General features: G+C 37.9%; 1 protein-coding gene across 2 annotated transcripts in view; it reads left to right on the top strand.

The window, feature by feature from the left end:
- The window catches only part of NEBL (nebulette), a 255,414-nt gene that overhangs the window by 59,123 nt on the left and 173,748 nt on the right, over positions 1-22,543 (top strand). For both annotated transcript variants that reach the window (XM_027450658.3, XM_072033688.1), the window contains exon 3: positions 14,851-14,935. In XM_027450658.3, the coding sequence (XP_027306459.1) occupies positions 14,851-14,935 (85 nt within the window). The remainder of the gene's footprint in view (positions 1-14,850; positions 14,936-22,543) is intronic.

Here is a 22,543-nt window from a genome sequence, read left to right as displayed (position 1 = left end):
CAGACAATGAAATACAGATTACACAGAAGGGAATTGTTGATTTATTCTTAAATTTAAGATACGAATGAGGAAATTTTCTAGCATTCCCATAGGAGTATGGCTGTCACTTAGTGGTAGGGTGAAAAAAGAAAAATACTACTTTTCCTGGTTCTTGGAAAGTTAGCTCCTAAGGAAAAGAAAAAGAAAAAAGATTAATTTGGAAATCTTGATGGAAAGTATTTCAATATTGATGTTTTTCCTTGTGTAAAGGAAGATTAGTTTTATATAGAGATTCCTAATCCAAGTTTTTGACCATATATGGCATCTTATCTCAACTTTAGTATGACTTTTGGCAGTCTCCCATACCATCCTCAGAGACAAACTGAGGACGTATGGGCTAGATAAATGGGCTGGGAGGTGGACTGAAAACTGGCGGAGCTGCCAGGCTCTGAGGGTCATGATCAGTGGCACAAAGTCCTGCTGGTGGCTGGTTTGCCCTGAGGATGATGCTGGGAGCTGTGCTATTTAATAGCCTCGCTACTGGCCTGGGTGATGGGACAGAGTGCACACTGAGCAAGTTAGCAGAAGAGAGCAAACTGGGAGGAGTGGCCACTACACCAGAGGGCCTTGCTGTCATCCAGAAGGACCTCGATAGGGAACTCATAGGGAAATGCCAAGTCATGCCCCTGAGGAGGAATAATCCCCTCATAGGATTATGCAGGAGGAATAATGCAGCAGTACAGGCTGGCCCTGACCAGCTGGAAAGCAGCTTGGCAGAAAAGGCTCTGGGGCTGCTGGTGGACAAAAAGTTGGATGTGAGCAAGCAGTGCAGTCTTGCAGCAAGAAAGGCTGTCAGCCGTCTGTGCTGAGCTGGGAGGAGTATTGACCCTAGTTGGAGGGAGGCGATCCTTCCCTTCTACTCCCCTGGTGGGACACATCTGGTGTGTCCAGCGCTGGGTCAGCGCTGGGTTCTCCGGTACAGGAAAGACATGGAAATACTGTAGTGAAATGAAGGGCCACAAAGGTGAATGTGAGGGTGATTTGCCAGTGTAAGGTGCCTGGGACGTGCTGTGGAGTTCTCAGAGGTATTCAGTAGAGTTTATTATCCTGAACAACCTGCTCAAGTGGAGTGTGCTTTGACAATTCTCAGAGGTGCTGTGCAGCCTCAAATCTTCTTTGGGTCTGTGATTTAGAAACAGAGGCAAGAAGGTTCAGAAAAGCCATACAGAAGAGCTTATATTGATACTGGTGAAATGCAAGAACAGAAGTCATTCTTGAAGATTCTGTCTGGAAAGCAGAGGCTGGTTGTTCAGTGATACAACAGTGCTACCCAGGATTCTTATACTTCATCTGTACCAGCAAATTAAAGTGTGGTATTGAATTCAGGTGACTACACTGTTCAATTGATAATTGGTGCCAGGCACAATAGCTTTAGCCTATGCTAGTTACTCTTTCCCAGGCAACTCCTTGTTATAATTCTGGCCATGGCCAAGTGAACTTCTCTCCTTAGGCCATTTAGATGTGGTGATGCTGTTTGGGACAGTGAGGAAGCTGACCAGTTGTTGTAGGCTGCTCCATGCAAGCTAGCCTCAGTGCTAGAGAATGTTGCTAGATGCTTTTTGATTTACTAGCACAGATGTAGCCTTTAAGTCTGGGTGCCTGAATCCATAGCTGTCAACCTGGCAACCTCAATAAACGTATCTCCCATGCTTTTAGGCTCATGAATCAGTTGTATTTTCAGAGCAGGACCTCATCAATCTTTAATGACTGATTTGGAACCAGGAGACTAGACATTGTGTCTGAGCCAGAAACCCCCGGAGATTGGGCTCCAAGTTCAACTTCATTTATAAAAAATGAAAAAACCTTAAAAGACATGAAAAAACATTAAAAGGCTTGTATGAAAGAGTAATAAATAAATAAAAAAGACATAAAAGTATTTCCATGGGAAATGTAAATATATATATATACTTTAAATTCTGAACAGCTACAATAGCTATGCTGTGTTCTTCCATTTTATTTCTTACAGAGCAGAAATTCTGTTGTTTAAACAGCTCTGCTGACAGTATTCTCTGTAGCTATTCTTCATAATATATCCAACTTCCCATCAAAATAGAATGTTTAGTCTTTCACCAGTGAGCAATACACAGCGTGCATGTTTTTAACAAGTTTGACAAAGCCAGATTAATTCAGTATGTACTCGAGTTTTTTTCAAAGACATCTTTTTATTTCACCAAAGTTATGGCTCATGATTTATCTGTTTATATTTTCCTGGGTACTTACTTTGGACTCAGTCATGGCTTTTCACTGTTTGGATTTCAGTGAAACTAAGGATGTTCATCAAGTAAAGAGTGTGGGCAACTGTCATCCAGATATTTCAGTTTTCACTTGGTTGACATGCTTACCAAACTTGGGCTTCGGTGTGCAGAGGTTTTCCCTTTGCTTTTCCTGGCCGCTGATCTGTTCCACAGAGGCCTCAGCTTTCTCAAGTGAGGTCTTCGTCACCTTGAGTAGGAAGTGATGTGGCTGAACACCTTGTAAATCTTGGTCTCTGGGTTTTGATGAAAATGCAAACAGAGCTCCCTTAGGCAAAGGCTCAAATGTGCTGGTGCAGGAGGAGAAACATATGAAGGAGCATGGCAGAACTGTGCTCTTCTGCAGACTTGAGAAATGTACTAGTTCTAAGCAGATGCTTAGAAACTGCTTTAAGCACTTGGAAGTGCTTTAGTTTGAATGTTGAAACTGTTTCTGTATTGTGCATTTGTTCTTGTGTTAAAAGCTATTTGTGGAAGGCACTCCATGCTCCTGTCTGGTTGTAGACTCAGAGCCTAAAGGTCCATATGCAGCCCCCAGGAACAATCTCAATACAAGTAAGGAAGTATGATATATATCAAAGAGACATTTGCAGAGAGGTCTAGTTTTGGCAGATGTATGGCTCTTTGAGCTTTAAAATATTACACTAGTTCTTGAATTACTATACAGAAAATACAGAGGTTTTGGAATCTAAAATGTTCTTAGTGCAAATTACAACAGTTCTATAGAGGCAGCCGTGCACTCTAACAATGATTTGAAGTGAGTGGGTTTGCACTTAGGTGATTTGAGTTGCTGAACTGCTTCAGAGTCTTCAGGCTTCTTCCTCGATGAGCTGAAAGAAATTGGTGGAAATGTACTTCTAGTTCCTATGAACAGACAGGGTTGGCTGGTTCACTGTGTACAAAGATGATAAGTAAATATGTAGAAAAAAATATAACACCAATTAGAAGAGCTAGTGATTCTGTGAAAACTAAGTTAAAGTTGCTTTTAAGTAATTTAATTATTTCCTGATTTTTTTTTTCTTTCATATTTATAAAATAAGTATTGTATTTTTGCTTTTGTGAATATTTTTTCTACTAATAATCTGTATGCAATTGGAAAAAAATTTTGGGAGAAGATCATTAGCACTGTACTGAAATAGCAAAAGAACAACAAAGAGTTCTGACATAATTTACCTGTTGAAAAAAAAAACACACATAAATTTAAAGGAATCTCTATGGTCTTGCAACCTTGATTTATTAACTTAAGATGATCATTTAATGGCTTAGCTTTCTTTTGTGCCATCAGGGAAAAGGGGTAGTACTGGTCATGCACAGTACAATTAATAGTTTTTCAACAATGAGACTATCTTAGGTGTTTATGAACAAGCTTCAGCTATTAACATATTCCCCGTGTCACCGTGAACTTAAATATAGCAGCTACATATAGTGTGCTTTCCATTTCCTATTCTCTCCCTCTTTATCCCCTACTCATAAAGACGTCTTCCATTGTATTCCAGATGGATTCAGTTCTGTGTTTGAGGGTTCTGGCTATGGAAGATATAGCTGATGTATTTTCAGGAATTTAGCAGTGGGTGTAGAAGGGGGACCAGATAGTGACATCTGCCAGGTTTGTGACCTGTCTGCAGCATTTAAGCATAAGAAAGAGAACCGGGAGATGTTTGACTTACCTTTTTTCATGACTATGAATTCCCTCCCAGGTTGTCTGTGTTCCTGTGGTGTAAATGCTATTTAACAGCTATGCTGTGTGATTTGAAGCACTGGCTTTTCATTTTTCGTTTCATCTTATGTATGTCACCTGTTTTTTCTATGGTTAGATGACTTCCTTTCTTCTCTGCCTATTCCATAATTCACTTTTTTGTACTTAATCTAACAGTGTGACATTGCATCTTCTCTCTTGTATAGGTTGAATTTTTACATAGTTCATGGAAATTACTTTTTCTTCTGCATTTCTTTTTCTTGGTAATTAAAATACTTGGTGTATGCTCTGGGAAGGCTGCCTTTGTAAATTAACTTAGAAATAGTTTGTGTACCTCATGTATGTTAATTCAGCTAACATATTTTTTTGGGGGGGACTATTTTACATCTTAAGAGATTCTTTTGTTAGGATATCAGCAGTCATTCAGCAGCTGTTCTCTTTCCAGGGAAGAGATAGAAGAGGTTTCTTTGCCTTTTGATCTGAAGTTGCTGAAAGATGCAGATTTACAGTGAGGATTACTGGTCTTCAGGCTAAGGGAATGAAAAGCTCAGGAGATGTCATCAGGTCCTGGTTGTTTGAATAACACTGTGGAAACTTGTGCAAGTCACCAGTGCAGTTGCTTTGGTCTCTAAAACAAGGTGTGTGTCTGTGTCATTTAGGGTTTATGACCAAGAAAGTGATGAGAAAGCTCATGCTCTATCAGTTACCTCAAACTTACTCTTTTGCCCAAGTCTTTGTTGAAAACATGAATAACTGTGACATCAACTTTTATACTTTCAGGGTGGCGGGATAATTTCAACAGGGAGAAAATAGAGAAAGCAACAAAGAAATAAAGGGGAAAGTACAGTTTTGTAGCAATACTGGTGGAGAATTTCTGTATGTTTATTGTGAAAATAGTTAACAGTCCATAAGGAACAGAAAGCATAATGTATGCAGCAGTTCTGGGGGTGTTTGAAAGATATGTGAAAATATGCTACCTGGTTTTGCTTTGTCACAGTAAATAAAGAAACATCTGTAGTTTGGTCTGAGTACATACGCTTTAGCATTTGGTACATAGAGACCATATCTTCTGTGTAATATGACGTCCTATTCCAAAACTGTCAGTCATTGTGACTTTTGCCAAGGATTTACATTGAAAATTACACTGTTAGCTTTTATATGCTGTTACTGCTTCAGCAGAATTGGACAAAACAGACTTTACTGAAAGTATTCTTCATTTGTGAGCAAAATCTGGATGTATGATAAAATAATTTTGTGAAGGTAAATGTGCTATAATATGAAATCTTACATGCTATAAAACTTTTGCATTCTTGTGCTTCTAATATTCATTTTATGTAAGTGGATACATTACAACAGTGACAGTTCATAAACTGTACAAATAACATACTTAAAATTTACAGTATGTGAACAAGAAAGTAGTACATTTTTGAAATTATTAGAGATGTGTTATTTAATAAAACAATACAGATTCACATTTTCTCAAGGATTTTTCTGTGCAGTATTAACTGATTTGAAATTTCTGCTGTATTACAAGAAATGCAACTACAAGCCCTACTAAAGAGGAAATTTCTAAATAAATAAAATATAAAATTGCTACAAATTACAGGTCAAGTTCTTTATTTCTGATGCTGAAAGATAAAGAAAAATGGATTATTATTATTTTTTTAATCAACTGTACAGTAGTGTAATAGTAGTGTACATTAGTGTACGCTACTATTATTTGCCAACCCTGTTAGAAATGTAAAAACAGAGTGGCATCTCTACTCAACTAATTTTGTCGTTTTTCACTTGGCAAAACAATAGGTTTTCCATTTTTTACTCTGATACACATGTAAACATAATTCTGTTTAATTTACATTTTTTTCCCTGCTAGCTTAGAGTTGCTGGTGTTGGCACAGTTTAACAGGAAAAAATGCTTAGCACTGCAATTACAGTTAAAGAGGTAATGGTGTTAAGATATTTGAGACCAGTTGTTTCCATCTCCCTTCTGGTCTCCTCCCCCGGTTTTTTAATAACATCCCAGTTACTTAGATTACTGTTTATTAGGTCTGCCTCTGTAGTAACTTGCTGAAGCAGTCCCTCTGAAGGGGAGTAGTACATAACATGGATGGCTAAACACTCCGGGATGGCTGAGCACCCGTAGTGCTTGAAGTCGGTTATTCAGTTATGCTTGGGAAACAGCTGACTTAGCAGATAACTTTTTGGCTTTTAGGGTCCTTAGATTTCCCATCCTGCTGATAGCCATCTAAAGAGTAATTTCTGCAAGGTCAAAAGAAATATGATGTCCTTCTAGCACTTCTGTCTTCCAGGTGGCTTTTAGTGTCCCTATTTACCATGTGTTTGAAGGATAAATTTGAAATTCAGAAGCACCAATGAATTGTCTAATGTAGCTTGGCTTTATAGTTTTGCAAAAGAAGCAAAGAAAAGCATAAAAAACAATTAAAAATAGTCAGCTTACACAGAGGAGTTATGTAGTAGAAAACATGGAAGCTGGAAACTAGAAAAAAAAAGTCCATGTTTGGTTTCCCAGGTTTTGGGTTTATTGATTTATTTAAAGTTGTCTTCTTTCAGTTTTAGAAGTGCAACAGCTGTACTACATTTACATTACAAATGTGATTTACTCATATATGAACTAACAGTTTTTCAATGAACACGTGTAAATTTAATATTTTTGGTAGCAAATATTATTTCAGTTGATTATTTTCTTGGAACCAAAGGCTTAATACATACAGTAAGCAGTAGATAATCACTCTTTCTTGATCTCTGATGTTATTCTGTCATAGATTTTTGCCATTAATTCTTTTACAATGAAAGGTCATACTTTTTGCATTTGAAAACCTGGGAGAGAAAAAAGTGTAATTAGGACAGATTCAAGTTTTGCTTGTATTCCACTTCTAGATGGACTTTGTTTCAGAAAGCTTTAAATTTTGATGTCCATTTAGATGTTCCATTTCAGTCCATGTACTGGATACTTCCTATTATCTAAGAGCTTTTGAATGCCTGATCTTGTCTTAAGTACCTGTTTATAAGATGTGGTTACTGGCAAGATTTCCTCAGCATGGCAAACATGTACAAGTACAGTGTTTTGGCTTTATCTTGAATGCTAAGCATGGGGATGCTGCAGAAAGCATTAATAACAATGAATAGAAAAAATAATAGTTCAGTGGTGAAACCATTTTCTTTACATTCATCAGTTGAATGGGACTCTAATTCCAGGCAAAAATGCCCAGACTCTTGGATATTCTTCAAGAAACTTTAATTTCTGCTAATAAAAAATGTTTAACCAATGTTACCTGACTGGATAGATGTTTCAGCACAGACATGATGAGAGTTAGATGCAAATCCTGTAACTGAGCTTGATTTACAATCAGCTTCTCAGGATTTGCAGTCACATAGGGCTGTACAAAATCCTACACCAGATGGTTGTGGTGTTTACTACCCCTAGAATTTTCCTTTGTGAACGTTGCAGTGCCATGCCTATATTTTTCCAATATTTGTATGGTGAATGCAGTTTTTATCTTATGTATTTTGTTTGTTAATATCATGATGTTTGATGTAAACACATCTTTTGAAATCTTTGTTGGTCAATGTTTTAAGAAGTCACTTCTAGCGTGTCTTAAACTGCTGCTGCTGGGTGGGCTTTTCATGTCCTTCATCAGTCATGACAAAGCTTGACTTGCCATACAAGCACAGAGAGAGTCGGTCATTGTAAGTCTGACAGGCTGAGGTAATGATGACTTTTCATTAAAAGTGCCTTGTTGTGTATGAAGGATAGGAATAGATGAGGTGTGGTTTTGGAACATAGGGAAAGAATGTTGTTTAAGCAACTGTAGTTGTAAAGGTGCTGTTTCATGTAATAAATACAATGTTCCTTTTGGTAAGGAAATGGTTAAATAAATCACCTATATAGTCTTTGACACATTTCACTGAATCAAAAAAGATTCTGTTAACCAAGGAAGATTTATGGAAATGATTCGAGTATATATACACCTATTATTAGAAATCAGGTGATGAAATGACAGTATGTGGAAGAAAGGAAATTACAAAACATTCCCCTGTAAACCCAGCAGGATTTGGTAGTCTTGATATGTAAGGTGGGAATCCTTGCAGTTGGCCATGTACAGAGATGGTGGCTTGTGGTAAGCAGAGAAAGCATTTATATGAGTAATTTTTTGGCATAAAAGTTCTTACTACTTGAAAAAAAAAATCAGAATTAGGGGATAAAAAAGTGCACACAACACATAAGGGCAGAATTTAGATCCTACTTGCATATTTCAGTGTCATGCTGCTTGAGATACCGATTCATTGCTGGTAGAGTAATTGATAGGAAAATTTAGGAAATTTGTAAGTAAATTTGTCACTGCTGGAGGCATGAATTATACTCCAGTCAACCCTAGAATTTGAGCAAACCAGCTCTGTACAGGTGTCATAAATATACAGCACGTCAGGACTATGCTGAAGTAACCAAGCATTTGGACCTGTGTGGAGCATACTGCTTTTGTGGCATCTCTGTGTCATATTACTGGGGTTCTTAAAAGAGATGCTGAAGGGATTAAACAGCATCAGCCATAACAGCTGTGGATCTTGGTATGTGTTAGCTTACCAGGCTAGATCTGCTGCTGTAAATCAGCAAGTGAAGGTACTGAGAAACTCTGCTTTAGACTGTGATTTTTCCTGCTTGCATTTATGGGGTTTTGTTTCATGGATATTTTGAAAGAAATAGTAACAGTCACGCCATGGGGAAGTATTTGGAAATTTTGAGGTATCAGCCTTTCGATGTGTCACTGGTGATCGCTTAAAATATTAGAAAACAAAGGTTTCTTACAAACCTATGGAGCTTTCTGTGTATAGGTAATATATTAACCCAGGTGAGCTTTAAACTCACTGCCTGTAATCCCGGTAGCAGTCTAGCACTGGCAAATGATACAAGGTGTGTGCCTTTTTCATTGAGAGGTTTCCAGTGTTCTGCAGATTTTGCTGTTGCAGTCACGTCTTTGTTTTTCACTTTGTGTTGCCAGAGCTCCCTCTTCCTTCCCTGAACTTTTTGATCCTCTGTGGATCCTGCTCCAATAGTTCTCACTTTTTAATCTGCTGTCAGTGTCCATTAATAGGGGTTCCCACATAGCTCAGGGCTTTCAGTGTGATAGGAAGATTCATTTATTTCCCCCAAGCATTGGCATCTGAGGAATTATCATTATAGCTGAGGAATAGCTATATTGAAATGAAATTTTTTGAAAAGTTAGAGCTTGGCTCCGGTGAAAATTCTGGGAATTCTGCTATTAAAGTCCATGGTGCTGGGCTTGTAGTTTTTTTCCCCCTAAATCTGGAGGCCAGCTGGGTGCACTAAACCATTTCTTTTTGTCATATGGCAAGGTTCTTAAACGTGACCTGCGTATCCCTTCTGTTGTATTTTTAAAGATTTCTTTAAGTAGTCCACTCCTGTGATTTCAGATGTTCTTCATCATATGCCTTGCATTTGCTGAGACAGCCATTCTACTACTTTGACGCAGTCGTATTTCTGTATGGAATTTCAAATTGTAAGAGCCATGAAATTTGATATTAGGACTGGCTATTCAATTTTTTATGCTGTTTGCTCTGAAATGTAGACACCATTTTTCTGCCTTGCTGTCTTTAGTTAAAAGCTTAATTTTTTCAGCCTCTAGCTGGAGGACAGTAAGACACTGTTTCTTGGGGCCAAATACAGTCAGAATATTTAATGTGGTCCCTAACTCTAACTTTTCTAGGAAGCCCTAGATACGAGTCTCTGTGAAAAGGTATCAAATGCGAGGCTGGTAACACAAAGCTGTGCAACATGGGTTTGGTTCTACAGTAGAGTGATACGTGGCCCTTCACTTGCTCCAGAAGTGAGGATTGTGAGGGTTGACTTACCCCAATGAGCAGATAGAATATCCTTGCTAACATTTTTTTTGTGGACATCCCTCTCTTCTAAATCTCCTGCAAACCAATCCAAACTCACCTCTCTAGGGGAATTTTCTCATAAGCATGAACTTGTATTTAGCGGGCATACTGGAACAACTGTCTCTTCTACTTCAAATAAGAAATACAGATGCACAAATTAAGTATGTCAAAAAGCAATTCCTTGAACAATAGAAGATGAAGAGAGGAAAATTATTTTCTAAAGCAAACGAATCACAGCCAGAGTGCCTATTCTTCATACAGCAGGGTAGATGCCAGAAGCCACAAAGAATTTTGTCCTTTGTGGAGAGCTGTCAAACCTTCCTTGCCTGCCTTGTTGCCTGAGTTCTGCAGTACCAAAACTGTTACCCACTACTTAGATTATTCCTAATCCAAAAGACTTTATAATATTATAAAGCTAAATGATCTTGTACAGAAAGTTCAAAACAAAACAGAAAACCCAGAGAAATCCCTCTCAGAGTTTCAGAGAAGGAAGTGCAACTGGACAAGAAGGTTGAAGCAAGAAGTCAGCTGTGGGCAAGGTTTCCCTGCTGCTGCTGCATTTTTTTTTTTTTTTTTTCTTGCTATTGCACATCTTACATTTCTTTCTGTGCAATGGCATGGTTTCAAGGTAAGGAGTGGAAAGCAGTCCCTTGAGTCTTCAAACCTGGGGGTAAGCTGCCAGTTTAAACACTTACTGGCTGAGGAGAGCTTAATATCTTGTCTCCTTTTTCTAGGTAAATTATTTCTTCTCATGTCTCCTGTATGAAAGTTAATTGCTGCTTTGTGTTTCTCCTCTGTGTTTTTGTGCTGAATTCAGAAAACACACAGCAGTCTGTGTGTTTTTTGTAATTCTTGTAATATTGGTTTAATTTCATTTTGTTAATTTTCATTTTTTTAAATTTTTTATTTTTTCCAGTCTGCATTACTGCAACTGAAAACAAGTGCATTTTTTTTTTTTTCTTAACCTCCTTGTCCTCTACAGTTGACTTGAAATAGAAGAACTAGAAACAAAAATAAGGAGAGGACAGGTATAGCCTGATGTGACAGACAGTGATGGTAATTGGTATTCTGAAAAGATTTGATAGAGCTGTCCCTCTTCTTAGCGGAAGGGAAATAGTTTTCATTTGTGTAGCTTGTGGATATTCTCTGTTTGAAAGATATCACAATTTGTACATTGTGGACAATTTAGAATAGATATTCTAGGGGAAGAGATAACCTGACAGAAATCTAGTTAAGTGTTGTAATTCTGTAACTGTGACAGCTAACATTACAGTTAGAAAATACACTCACAAAAAATCTCTTAGTCATATCTTAAATGTTGGGTAAATCAGAATAAGCAAGAACGAGGCACGAACATGTTAATTTCAGAACAGACTTGAATTTATCTCAGACTTTGAATCTGACCTTTTTCAGAACAGGGAAAGCTGAATCTTCATCCCATTATCTCTCAGAACATATTTTTATTCCTTTTGTTGGTTTGAAAGTGTGGAAAAGCTGATGAAAGCCTAACAAGTAGTTGGGAAATTTTCTATGATTCATCAGTGGAAAAGCTAAGAAACTTTGCTAGGTAATTTTCTGAATTCTTGAAGGTTTTGCTATTATTGTTTCCAAATCTCAAAAGTGAAGGTGCTTTCTCATACAGTCAGAGATTGAGTTGTGATTTAATTTATTTATCAGGCTGTGCAGCAGAAGCTAGCAGTGCAGTACATAGCAGAAGCACCATCATGTATATACTGATTTGTTCTGGACCTTCTTGTATAGGTCTTTATACAGGATTAATCCTAATAGCATTAGTGTGGTAAGACATATTGCTAAGTAGACTTAGACTAGTAACAAAGACTTAAAACAAACAAACAAAATCCTTTGGACACTGCTATTAAGCAGCTGGCATGACATCAACCTCTTTAAGCAATTCTCAGCTTTTTCCTCAGACGTCACCTCAGACAAAGGGAAACTGAGCAACTGCTTACCAGGGGCTGTGAGCCCTGTGAGTTCAAGGCCGTTGCCATCCATTTACTCACCCTATTCAGACCATTCTAATGAAATGTGGTATAGTCTTAATCTGATAGTTAAGAAGCAGATTTGATCATTTTAACATTTGTGTTCAACAAACCTTCTATTTCAGTCAAAATTGTGCAGCGTTACAATGCATCATACATAGCTTTCATATAATATCTTAATTACTGATATTTTTAGTGATTCTGAAGACACAGTGTCAGTATGCTTAAAACATATGTGAATGCTGAAGATGGGATTTAAATTTAATACTAGTGTTTTTAATGGTTTGGAGGCAAGAATTTCCATAAATTAGAAGGATGCATATAAAACCGTGTCTTTCTGGTTGATAAACCATGTGGGTGGTTTCATAAATCAGCTACAGCTAAAATGACAGCCCATAGTGGAATACTTTGCTAATTTAATTTTGCTAAATGATTCTTTTTTTAATCACAGTAATACATTGTGATAAATGGTTAATATGATCAGTTTAAAGGCTGATTTTAATTTCAGCAGTTTTTTCATTTTGTCATGAATACTATTTATTTACTTCCATGTTCAAGTGTAAATACTTTTCATTGATATAATCAGTTTTCACTGTCATTTGAAGCATACTAAAGCACCACTTGTTCAAGACAAAGAATACCTTTTCCACTTGAAATATGGAGCTACTGTTTCTAAAATAAGTAACAATCTTAGATAACATCAGTGCCCGAGTGATTTGCTCTGATTGTTGAAATACTTGTGAGTTTCTGAATACTAATTGTGGAACAAACCATTTGATTTGCAAATGATCAGAGATAAAAGCTGGTGTAGGATAGGGACAAAGTATACTCCCATATGCTTCAGAATAAAGATGAGGATAATTTGGGAGCCTAGCTTTACAGAAACACCTTTGCTGCTGTTGCCAGCAGGTTCTGAGGGCTGTGACTTGCACACCTGTCTCAGTGTTACCCATGGATTCACAAGGGGACTATATACGGATATCTGAGAGGCTGCCTTTCCTTACACTGCTCACTCTTCATTGCCACAATTTTCCTTGGATATCAGCAAACCCTGACTGTGAGGTGGCTCATTGCCTTCTCCATCTGTCCATTGCTGCTTTCCAAATGGAGCTCATGGCCCTCCTTGTGGCCAGTCTGGCGTTTGTCTTTCTCTTCTATACCACATGAGGAAGGATGAGGGAAGAGGTGAAATAAAGGGGAAGAAAACTTCACTTCTGCAAGTATCTGCCTCTTTGAAGGCATTCAGCACTTTCTTGTACTGATAACATTTGCTTCATGCAAGTGCTGATTCCAGTTTATGCCCTCAGCAAAGCCCAGTCCTGTCTCCCCATGTGCTGCTGGAGCTGTGACTGAGCCATTCAGCTCCCTGGCACCACCTGGCCATGGGGAGCCCCTGGTCTGAGAAGGGAGAAAGACAGGCAGCAGCCTCCTTCAACATATACATGGGCTGAATGAAACACTGCTTCCTGTGGCCTGAGCTACAGCTTAGGTGGGCTTGGGAGGACTGTAGCTGCAGAAGAATTGGCTGGATTGTGTCATGACTGGGATTTTATTTTTCTGGTTTTCAGTGATGTTGGCTATTCCAGACAAATGACTAATAGGTGGGAATGTATTTCACCTTAAATTTTTAAACGTGCAGTGTCATTAGTCCTCCATCTGTCAGATAAAAATTAACTATGAAACCACACACTTCATGGAAATAAGACTTGTAAATGGAAAATGAAACTTACAGTTTTGATTGAAAATATATATAATCTTTGCAAAGCAGAGAAATTTTCTGATGGAGCTGTAGAGACTGAACAAGTTTCCGAAAGAACACATTAGAGAGAAACATTTCCGTGGGCAAACTCAAGGTTAATACTGCATGTCCTCAGTCTTTTGACTCTTACTTACTGCTTACTCCCTCTGCAGATATTAAGCTGTAAATGTTATTGTGTCTAAAATGCTATGCCTGTTTTGTTTTACCTCTGAAATGTTAGAGGCACAAATGGATTAGCTGACAGACATGAGAAGCTGTGAGTAGTAACTGAATGCGTGAGTGCCTCACAGCTGAATCTTTTGGTTTGAGGCTGAAGGTTCTGGAAATAAATTAGTAAGAATCAGTTTCATTAAAATGTTTCTGCCTCATGTTGTCTTTTGGGATAGCCTGTCTACTGTTGTTATTTCCTTCTTTTGTTGGTCTTTCCTATAAGATAGCTTTTGGTTTGTCAGTAAGGTTACAGGATAAATCTATGAAAATGAATAAATCATAGTTCTGTAAATGAAATCTAAGTATGATGACTAGGGTCTTACTATTAAAGATGTCTAAAATGCCAAAGAAAATAGTAGGAATGTGTTAAAGTGGTGTAAAACTTCAAATCAAAAAAGAGATGACTAATAGATTGCAGTCCTGAGCCATTGCAATCTTTGGTAGTAGATACGATTTTTCTTTTATATACAACAGTGTATCAACACATTTACCATTAAAGTGTTTGACCTTCTGTACCTGGATTGTCGGTATAACCTGTCTTGATCCCTCAGGTTTCTGCACTAATGGATTTAAGACACCATGCTACTCCATCTGTACTCATTTATGGAACTTTTGAATTTATATACACCACTTATATTTTAAGGCATTCTACTTCAGTCTTCATTCATCACATGACTATACCAAGAAAGGGCAGTTAAACATACTTTTGTTCACTTTATTGAAAACAAATTTTGTCCTGTTGGTCTCAATAGACAGCAGCCAGGATGATGGGTGGTATTTAGACTTATTACAGGAACTCATTCCTGTTGTGTTTGCAAGGCATGACTGACAGAATATTTTTAGACTAAATACTTCTATCACAAATTCAGTAAACTCTGAAATAGTTCTATACAGTCTAGGAAACAGTGCTGGGATGCATTTGACTTTCTATCATGTGTAAATATTTACTCTTTGGCTTTGTGCTTCTTGTTTTAGACATTACCCAAAGCAGTCCTTCACTACAGTGGCTGATACACCAGAAAATCTTCGCCTGAAGCAACAGAGTGAATTGCAGAGTCAGGTAAATCAAGTAATTCTCGTGTTTCATTATTGGATTACCAGCCCCACCTCTCTGTAGTTTTTGGAAGTAGTATTAATTTCTTCATACTGATATGTAGTAGCACTCTAACAGGAAGTAATATTTGTAGGTCAAAATAACACTATAAAATTTAGGGTTTTATGTCCAATCTCACTTAGGCTAGTTATCATGCAATTGTAACTCCGTTGATGTCACTGAAATCTCTCATTTTCAATAGTATTTGAAGTATCTCTTTAAGTACTTTTTAATGTTTGAAATTTAATAGCTGAACCCAAAGAGTTCATTTGCCTTAGACGAACTGTCACTTTTAGCTTACATCAAACTTCAAAGCTGTGTGATTAGCAAACAATTAATTTGTCATTAGCAAACATCTAGAAGCCTGACTGAGTGATCCATTTATGGATCTATTATGTCCTGGTGAACTCAGATATGAAGCGTTCTGTAAGCCAGATGTGATAAAAAATTTATAAATAGAAACTTACCTAAACTAATAAAATATTGAAATTAAATGGTAAAAAGTGGAGAAAAAAAAAAAAAGCAATGAAGACTTGTTACCCAAACATCACGTTTGCTTATGACTGTAACCCAGTAGTCCACAATATACATTTTAAATTGATATTAATTCCTTAGTATTTGATCTTTTCCCCCTAAAATATCTCTTTTCTGGTGTTTCACTTTTGATATTGGAAATTGGCCTGGCTATGGCCAAATCACAATTGGTAATACTTGATTCCATTTTATTTGGTGAAAGTTAACTGTTTCTATTGTGGCTTTACTCTGGATTTAGTTGCAATCTCTCATTATAAATTGATAATTACTATTGTCTATTAATGCAATAAAGCCTGGGGCGTAAAACAGACAGGAGGCATTAAGAACTTTCTTGTTTGAGAACTTTGTAGATTAATGGGTGACGTTGAAGGACTGCTAAAGAGAAATGTCAGCACAGATATTTAGCACAATATAAATTTTTAAAAAATCTTTACCTTTTGCCATTGTGGTTGTTGATCTTAAGGTTAAGCAAAATTTGTTCGTGCTGAAATTCTACCATCAAGAAGGAGAGTTTTTTGGATTTCTGTGGATTATAGAGTGGAGTTTACTTCACTGTTTTGTAGTTCGGTGGTTCCATGTACCATAGTTTACATTGTGTTAACAGGAATGTGTAAGCTATATTTTGTAAAAGTCTGTTTAAAATAATATAAACTTTAAGTCTACTCTTTTCCTAGTGGTTTGAAGAAAAATGATTGGATTCAGGAGAATAGTAACATTTTACTGCTCTTTCTGTCAGTTTTTCAGTGGATTGTCTTGTGTGTTTGAGCACAAGTGTGCATACATATTCAGATGGATATATACAAATCTCAGGCAAAAACTTAAAGTAATTGGATGTATGCTTTGCCCTTGTCTATCTCTGTGCTTATATCCAGAATACCATGTACACCATAGGTGAGTTTGCCTGATGGGGCTTTATAAGGATTCAGCTACAGGAGCTATGCTCTAATTTGAGGACAGATCTCCAGTGATATGTGGAGAGGAAGAGAAGCTGTCTGACTTACTCCCAGCTGTTTCAGCTGCCTTTGGAGCAGGGAATTTTCGGGGAATTATAGAGTTCAACTCATAGGTACCAGTTTGAATTAAAACTTAGGTAGTAAGGGCTGTGTCATATCCCAATACATAATGGTCGAGGGAGGTGATTGTCCTGCTCTACTCTGCACTGGTGCGGCCTCACCTCGAGTACTGTGTGCAGTTCTGGGCACCACAGTATAAAAAGGACATGAAACTGTTGGAGAGTGTCCAGAGGAGGGCTATGAAGATGGTGAAAGGCCTGGAGGGGAAGACGTACGAGGAACGGCTGAGGGCACTGGGCCTGTTCAGCCTGGAGAAGAGGAGGCTGAGGGGAGACCTCATCGCAGTCTACAACTTCCTCGTAAGGGGGTGTCGAGAGGCAGGAGACCTTTTCTCCATTAACACCAGCGACAGGACCCGCGGGAACGGGGTTAAGCTGAGGCAGGGGAAGTTTAGGCTTGACATCAGGAGGGGGTTCTTCACAGAGAGAGTGGTTGCACACTGGAACAGGCTCCCCAGGGAAGTGGTCACTGCACCGAGCCTGTCTGAATTTAAGAAGAGATTGGACTGTGCACTTAGTCACATGGTCTGAACTTTTGGGTAGACCTGTGCGGTGTCAAGAGTTGGACTTGATGATCCTTAAGGGTCCCTTCCAACTCAGGATATTCTATGATTCTATGATAATGGACTTAGTACATCTACGTATCTCACACTTTCCAAACTCACTTGTATCTATTTTATCTTGGCTAAATGTTGCATAAGACAAGGAGAGTTGTCTGCTTCTGGAGCCCACAGGAGAAACTGTTTTTCCTACCCTATTTGAAACATGGTGACATGGTGCTTTGTGGAAGGAAACTTGTATTGGTGTTGTTCTCTGTTGATAAGTTGTTGTTGACTAGGTCTGTTGTTCTAGGTCTGGATAAACAGTACCTTCATCAATGAGAAACTTGGAATTTGTTTATGTATAAACTTGCTGAAACTGTTCCCATTGCACTGGCATAAAATGTTCAATAAGAATCTACTCAAAACTTTGAGATGGGGAAAAAACCCTTAATTTCTGAAAGGTGCCTCTTTAGGTAGTGAAAGATTAGCAAATATAGTACTAAATTACAGTGGAACTACTATGATCTACTTGGAAGAAAGTCCGTGACATTTCTGAACATCATTTGCATCCTTGGTATTCCATGTTGTTTTAATGCTGAAATTAAGATCCAAGGACTTTCTATATTCTAGTTTAAATCTTGCCACAAAATTGTAACTTCTGATTAATTTTTTAAAATACTTTGAAGAGTTGAAGAGTATAAGGACAGAGAAAGTGCCATCCTGAATCAGCCCTATTGGCTGTTTTGTCCATTGTCCTACCTTAAGCTTTACAGAGAAAGTAGCAAGACTCCCAGCTGAAACAGATGTTTGAGATATAATTTTACATTGTTCAGGTCTCCTTCTACTACAGTGCTACGCAGTAGAAAAAAGTGTGTACATGATTCAAGAAAAGTGTTTCCTATGAAACCAAAGCTGGCTGGATAGAATCACGTTATTACTACCTTCCAATATTCATCAGAGCTGCTTGAATCTCCTGCCAATGTAGTGACAATTTGGGACTGAACAAATTCTGTGTTAGGTAATGTAAAAATTACATTAACTTCCGAGTAAAAAGAAATACTTTCCTACAGTAATAGCTGCTTTCTAGTTTCTAAGTAAACATTTTTAAGGCTTTTAATTTTTGAAGAGGCACAACCCTGGACTCCAAACATCTTTTAAAAATCCATAGCTTTAGAGGTATTGTTTATCCTAAATAGCTAAGCAGGAGGAATTGGTAAAGAAAACACCATTAAATCTTGTATAACCTAAAAGATGCATGTTTTTGTAAATTTGTTGTTTTGATTTTCATTTAAGCAGCAATTGACAGCATTTTAAGTTGCAGTCCTGGGTCCTCTATCAAGAATCCATTAAGGTCAGCATCAGTTGCCAACCTGTCATGCTGACATAACATGACAAGAGCAAAACAAACAAAACCAAAGCATTGTTTTCTGGAGGAGTCGATAGAAAATGGATTGCTCTTTAGAACACTTGAAAAATTATGTTGTTAAGAAGTCAAAAGGCTACATTTAAAAGCTTTACAGGGAATGTTTTCCTTCTATACAGTATAATTTCAGAGTATTTTTCCTCTAGCTTGTTGCTTCCATGGGATTTCATTCAACTCTGTAGTTTGAAGGAGAGACAAATGCATTTTAGGAGAGGCTGGAAGTGCTTTACCATCCTGAAAAACTACCCCATTCAGTGTGCCTTCTCTCTGAATAAAAATTAGTTTTAAAATCTTCTAAATAAAGAGCATATACAGGGATACAGTGTCTCAACCAACATTTATGCCTCTCTGAAGAAAAATCCCTACCTTTAGGGGTAGGGGTTTAGTTAGTGTGCAGTCTTATTCCACAGCATACAATGGATCCTTTTCTTGTGCACTTGCCTCTCCTGGATGAGCTCAAGTACAGAAGTTTCCAATCAGCCATTTCCTCTCTGCTATGTTTACTTAAGAATCGCGTTCCTGTACCTTCTTTGGCTCGCCTTAGCTACTGATCTCTCTAACTTTATAACAGTATAAATTGCTCCCCAGTCTTTAGTTCTTGTCTGTGGCAATGCTGTGTAGATCAAAAGCAGCGATTCCAGTTCAACTTGCAGAAACAGAGATGTTCTGCAGTGGTTCTTGGCAGGGAGGGTATTGAAGTGTCGGATCAAAGGGAGGGCTAAGGTTTAAGGTGGATTCTCATACTCTAGCGCTTCCTGAGAAAACCTACTTTGTAAGTCTTGAGAAATGTGACAGAAAATCACAGGTACCATCCTACTGCCTTCCTGTCTTAATCTCTGCTGACACAGCCTGAGATTGCAGTCCTTGGAAGCTCGCAGCATATTTTTTCCATCTGAGAGAAAATACTCATACTTCTTTCATGATGAATCTTGGGATTGGTCATGTTCCTGAGCAACCTGTAGTTTACTGCTTTGAGCAGGGGGAGCAACTGAATGGTTCCCAGTAGTCCCGTCTAATCTCAGCTATTCTCTGAGATTCCTCTCTGTCCTGTTCTTCCTTGTTTCTTCATTTCTGTGTTCTCCTTTCTTGCCCTTTTCTCTTTGCCTCTCCATTCCAAAAATATGTGCTAGAAAACTTCCAAGTAGATTCTTTTTATTAACTCTTTTCCATGATATTTTAAATGCTTTTTCAATTTATGTACTTTTATGAAGTCTTTGGAATGAATTGCTACAGGGAATGCTATAGGGGAACAAAATGCTGTATAGATTACTAAAGCAGACATTTATTGGATTTCCTGGGGTACTCTGAGTTAGCTAATTGGGGAAGTTGTGGAGAAAACAGCTCTTGGAGCTTGACAGAGATGGGATTTTTCCAGAAAGCCATCAAATACAGGTTATTTATCTGCTTCTCTCTTCACTTGTCCAAGGGTCTGAACCCAATCTGCTCTATGTGTATGAAGAGAATAAAAGGAGTACAGTCTTCTCGGTTCTCTTCTCTCACTGTTGGGTGTGAGTGGCAAGTCCTGGACAAGTTGATGGGGTTTGTGCACTACAATAATCCCAGAGTGCCTGCAGGAGTTTCTGCCACACTCCCTTGTGAGCCCCTGTACAGCAGCATTTTGTAAATTGTGCTCACCCACCAAATGTGATTTTCTCAACTTGCGGTTTGTTCATCTTCTCCTCTGAAGACTGTTTAAGTGACTTGTGTTATCTGCATGAGTCAAAGACATAAAGATTATTCTTGATGTGAATAATACATAGCTCGATGAGAGTGAAGCAGGCAGAATGGATTTTTGTCTTCTGGAAAAATGGTTGCCGCCTTTTCTGATTGTTATTTTGCTGAATGGGTGAGGGATTTTGGCTACATCCTGTCATCCTGTCTGTACTGGACTGGCTTCTGAGCTTCTGTTACAGAAGAGACAGGCAAGCGCTACTGCATATCTACCCTGTTTTTTTTTTTTTTTTTTTCCCCTCACTTGCAGTTACTAGATGAGCTATAATATTCAGGATGTGAAAGTAGTGCTTCCTCTTCTCTCCAGTCCATTGCTCCTCACTGTCACAGGGGCTGGACCAGCAAGTGAAGAAAAGAGTTGTAACGCTGTGGTCAGGAGACACCAGAAGCAAAGCCACCAAGTGGTGTGAAGTACTATAATAGCTGATAAACAGATTGGGAGGCTGAGAGGGATTTTCTGTGCAGAATACATTAACTTGGTTTTATGTTAGTGGCACACTGGTCTTGTATTGAAATTCTTTTAATTTCACAGGTGGAATTACAAGTCTTCTGTTGAGATATAAGATAAAATCATGGACTTCTTTTTGAAGTAGAAAAGAAATAGAAAGGCTTGCTTAAACTTTGTATGATCATGGAATCATAGAATGGTTTGCATTGGAAGGGACCTTAAAGATCACCCAGTTCCAAATCCAGTTCCATGGGCAGGGACACCTCCCACCAGACCAGGTTGCCCAAAGCCCCATCCAGCCTGGCCTTGAACACCTCCAGGGATGGGGCATCCACAGCTTCTCTGGGCAGCCTGTGCCAGGGCCTCACCACTCTCATAGTGAAGAATATCTTCCTCATATCCAACCTAAACCTACTCTCTTTTAGTTCAAAGACATTCCTCCCATCTTATCCCTACACTCCCTGACCAAGAGTCCCTCCTCAGCTGTTCTGTAGGCCCCCTTTAGGTACTGAAAGGCTGCTATAAGGTCTCCTCAGAGCCTTCTCTTCTCCAGGCTGAACAATACCAAGTCCCTTAGCCAGTGTTCATAGGAGAGGTGCTCCAGCCCTCTTTGTGTCATCTTTGTGACTTCCTCTGGACTCAATCCAGCAGGTCCATGTCCTACTTGTGCTGGGGGTCCCAGAGCTGAACACAGTACTCCAGGTGGGGTCTCACTAGATTAGATTAAGTTGTCTTAAGACTTAAATATGTTGATTCCTGGTCTTGGTACTACACATATATATATATAAGTATACATATATATATATATATATATATATATGTATATGTATATATATATATGTATATATATATATATATATTTTTTTTTCCCTGGTATCATCCAATTGCAATTTCCTAGTCAGTGTAAAAGAAGTTGCTTATAAAGTAGTATTTTTTTTTCTTGTTTTTTCCTTGTGTTTTAAAAATATATATATATATATATATATATATATATATGTATATATATATATATATATATATTTCTTACAATGTTGAGGGCTGACTATTCTTTCATCTATTTTCTTTTTGGGTCAGATAATGCCTTGAAGATCAGTAGGATAAGCTATGTGAATAAAAGCAGTAAATTCTCTTTCTTTTTTTCTGAACCTATCTTCTTTTGTATATCTGCGTTATATCTAATGGCACAACTACAGGCTTCAGTGCATGTGCAAAACAACTGCTTTAGACCATTTGTTTTGTAGCATTTCTTTATTTCTCTGCAAAAATTCTGCAAAGATAATCATGGGAAAAACACATGGGGAAGCAAATATGAATATGAATATGAATGCTTGCAAAACATTCAGACGAAACTTTAGACAGACACACATATGAGCATATATGGAAAATGTCCACCTACCTAACCTAAGTTTTTTGCTATTGATTTGATGATAGGAAAGCCAGCAATTTTTTTATTAGTGCTTGGCCTGTTGCTGCTATCCATAATGATTTGAAAACCTGAATTTGGTAGGAGGAAATCAGAACTCTATTTAAGAGCAAAAAAATCTGCAGAGACTCAGAAGCAAGCAGTGCAAAGAGTTCCTGCTGCCCACAAAATTAGGAAGTCTGTAAAATACTTGGTAATAGGAGAAAAATCACTTTTCCCTTTGCCAAGACTCAGAAGTAGGATGCAAAAAATATGAATATGATGAGATGTATTTTTCTAGCATATGCTGATGTAAAAAGTTATACATTGTCTCTTTCACATCTTTTTTTGATGTACTGTACGTATAGTATAACTGTAAAAAGTGAAGGGATAATGCATTTAAGAGAAATACAGATAATTTTT

Source organism: Anas platyrhynchos, chromosome 2 (assembly GCF_047663525.1).
Source record: "Anas platyrhynchos isolate ZD024472 breed Pekin duck chromosome 2, IASCAAS_PekinDuck_T2T, whole genome shotgun sequence".
NCBI lineage: Eukaryota > Metazoa > Chordata > Aves > Anseriformes > Anatidae > Anas > Anas platyrhynchos.
The sequence above is the reverse complement of the archived record's forward strand: the minus strand, read 5'-3'. Positions and strand labels throughout refer to the sequence as shown.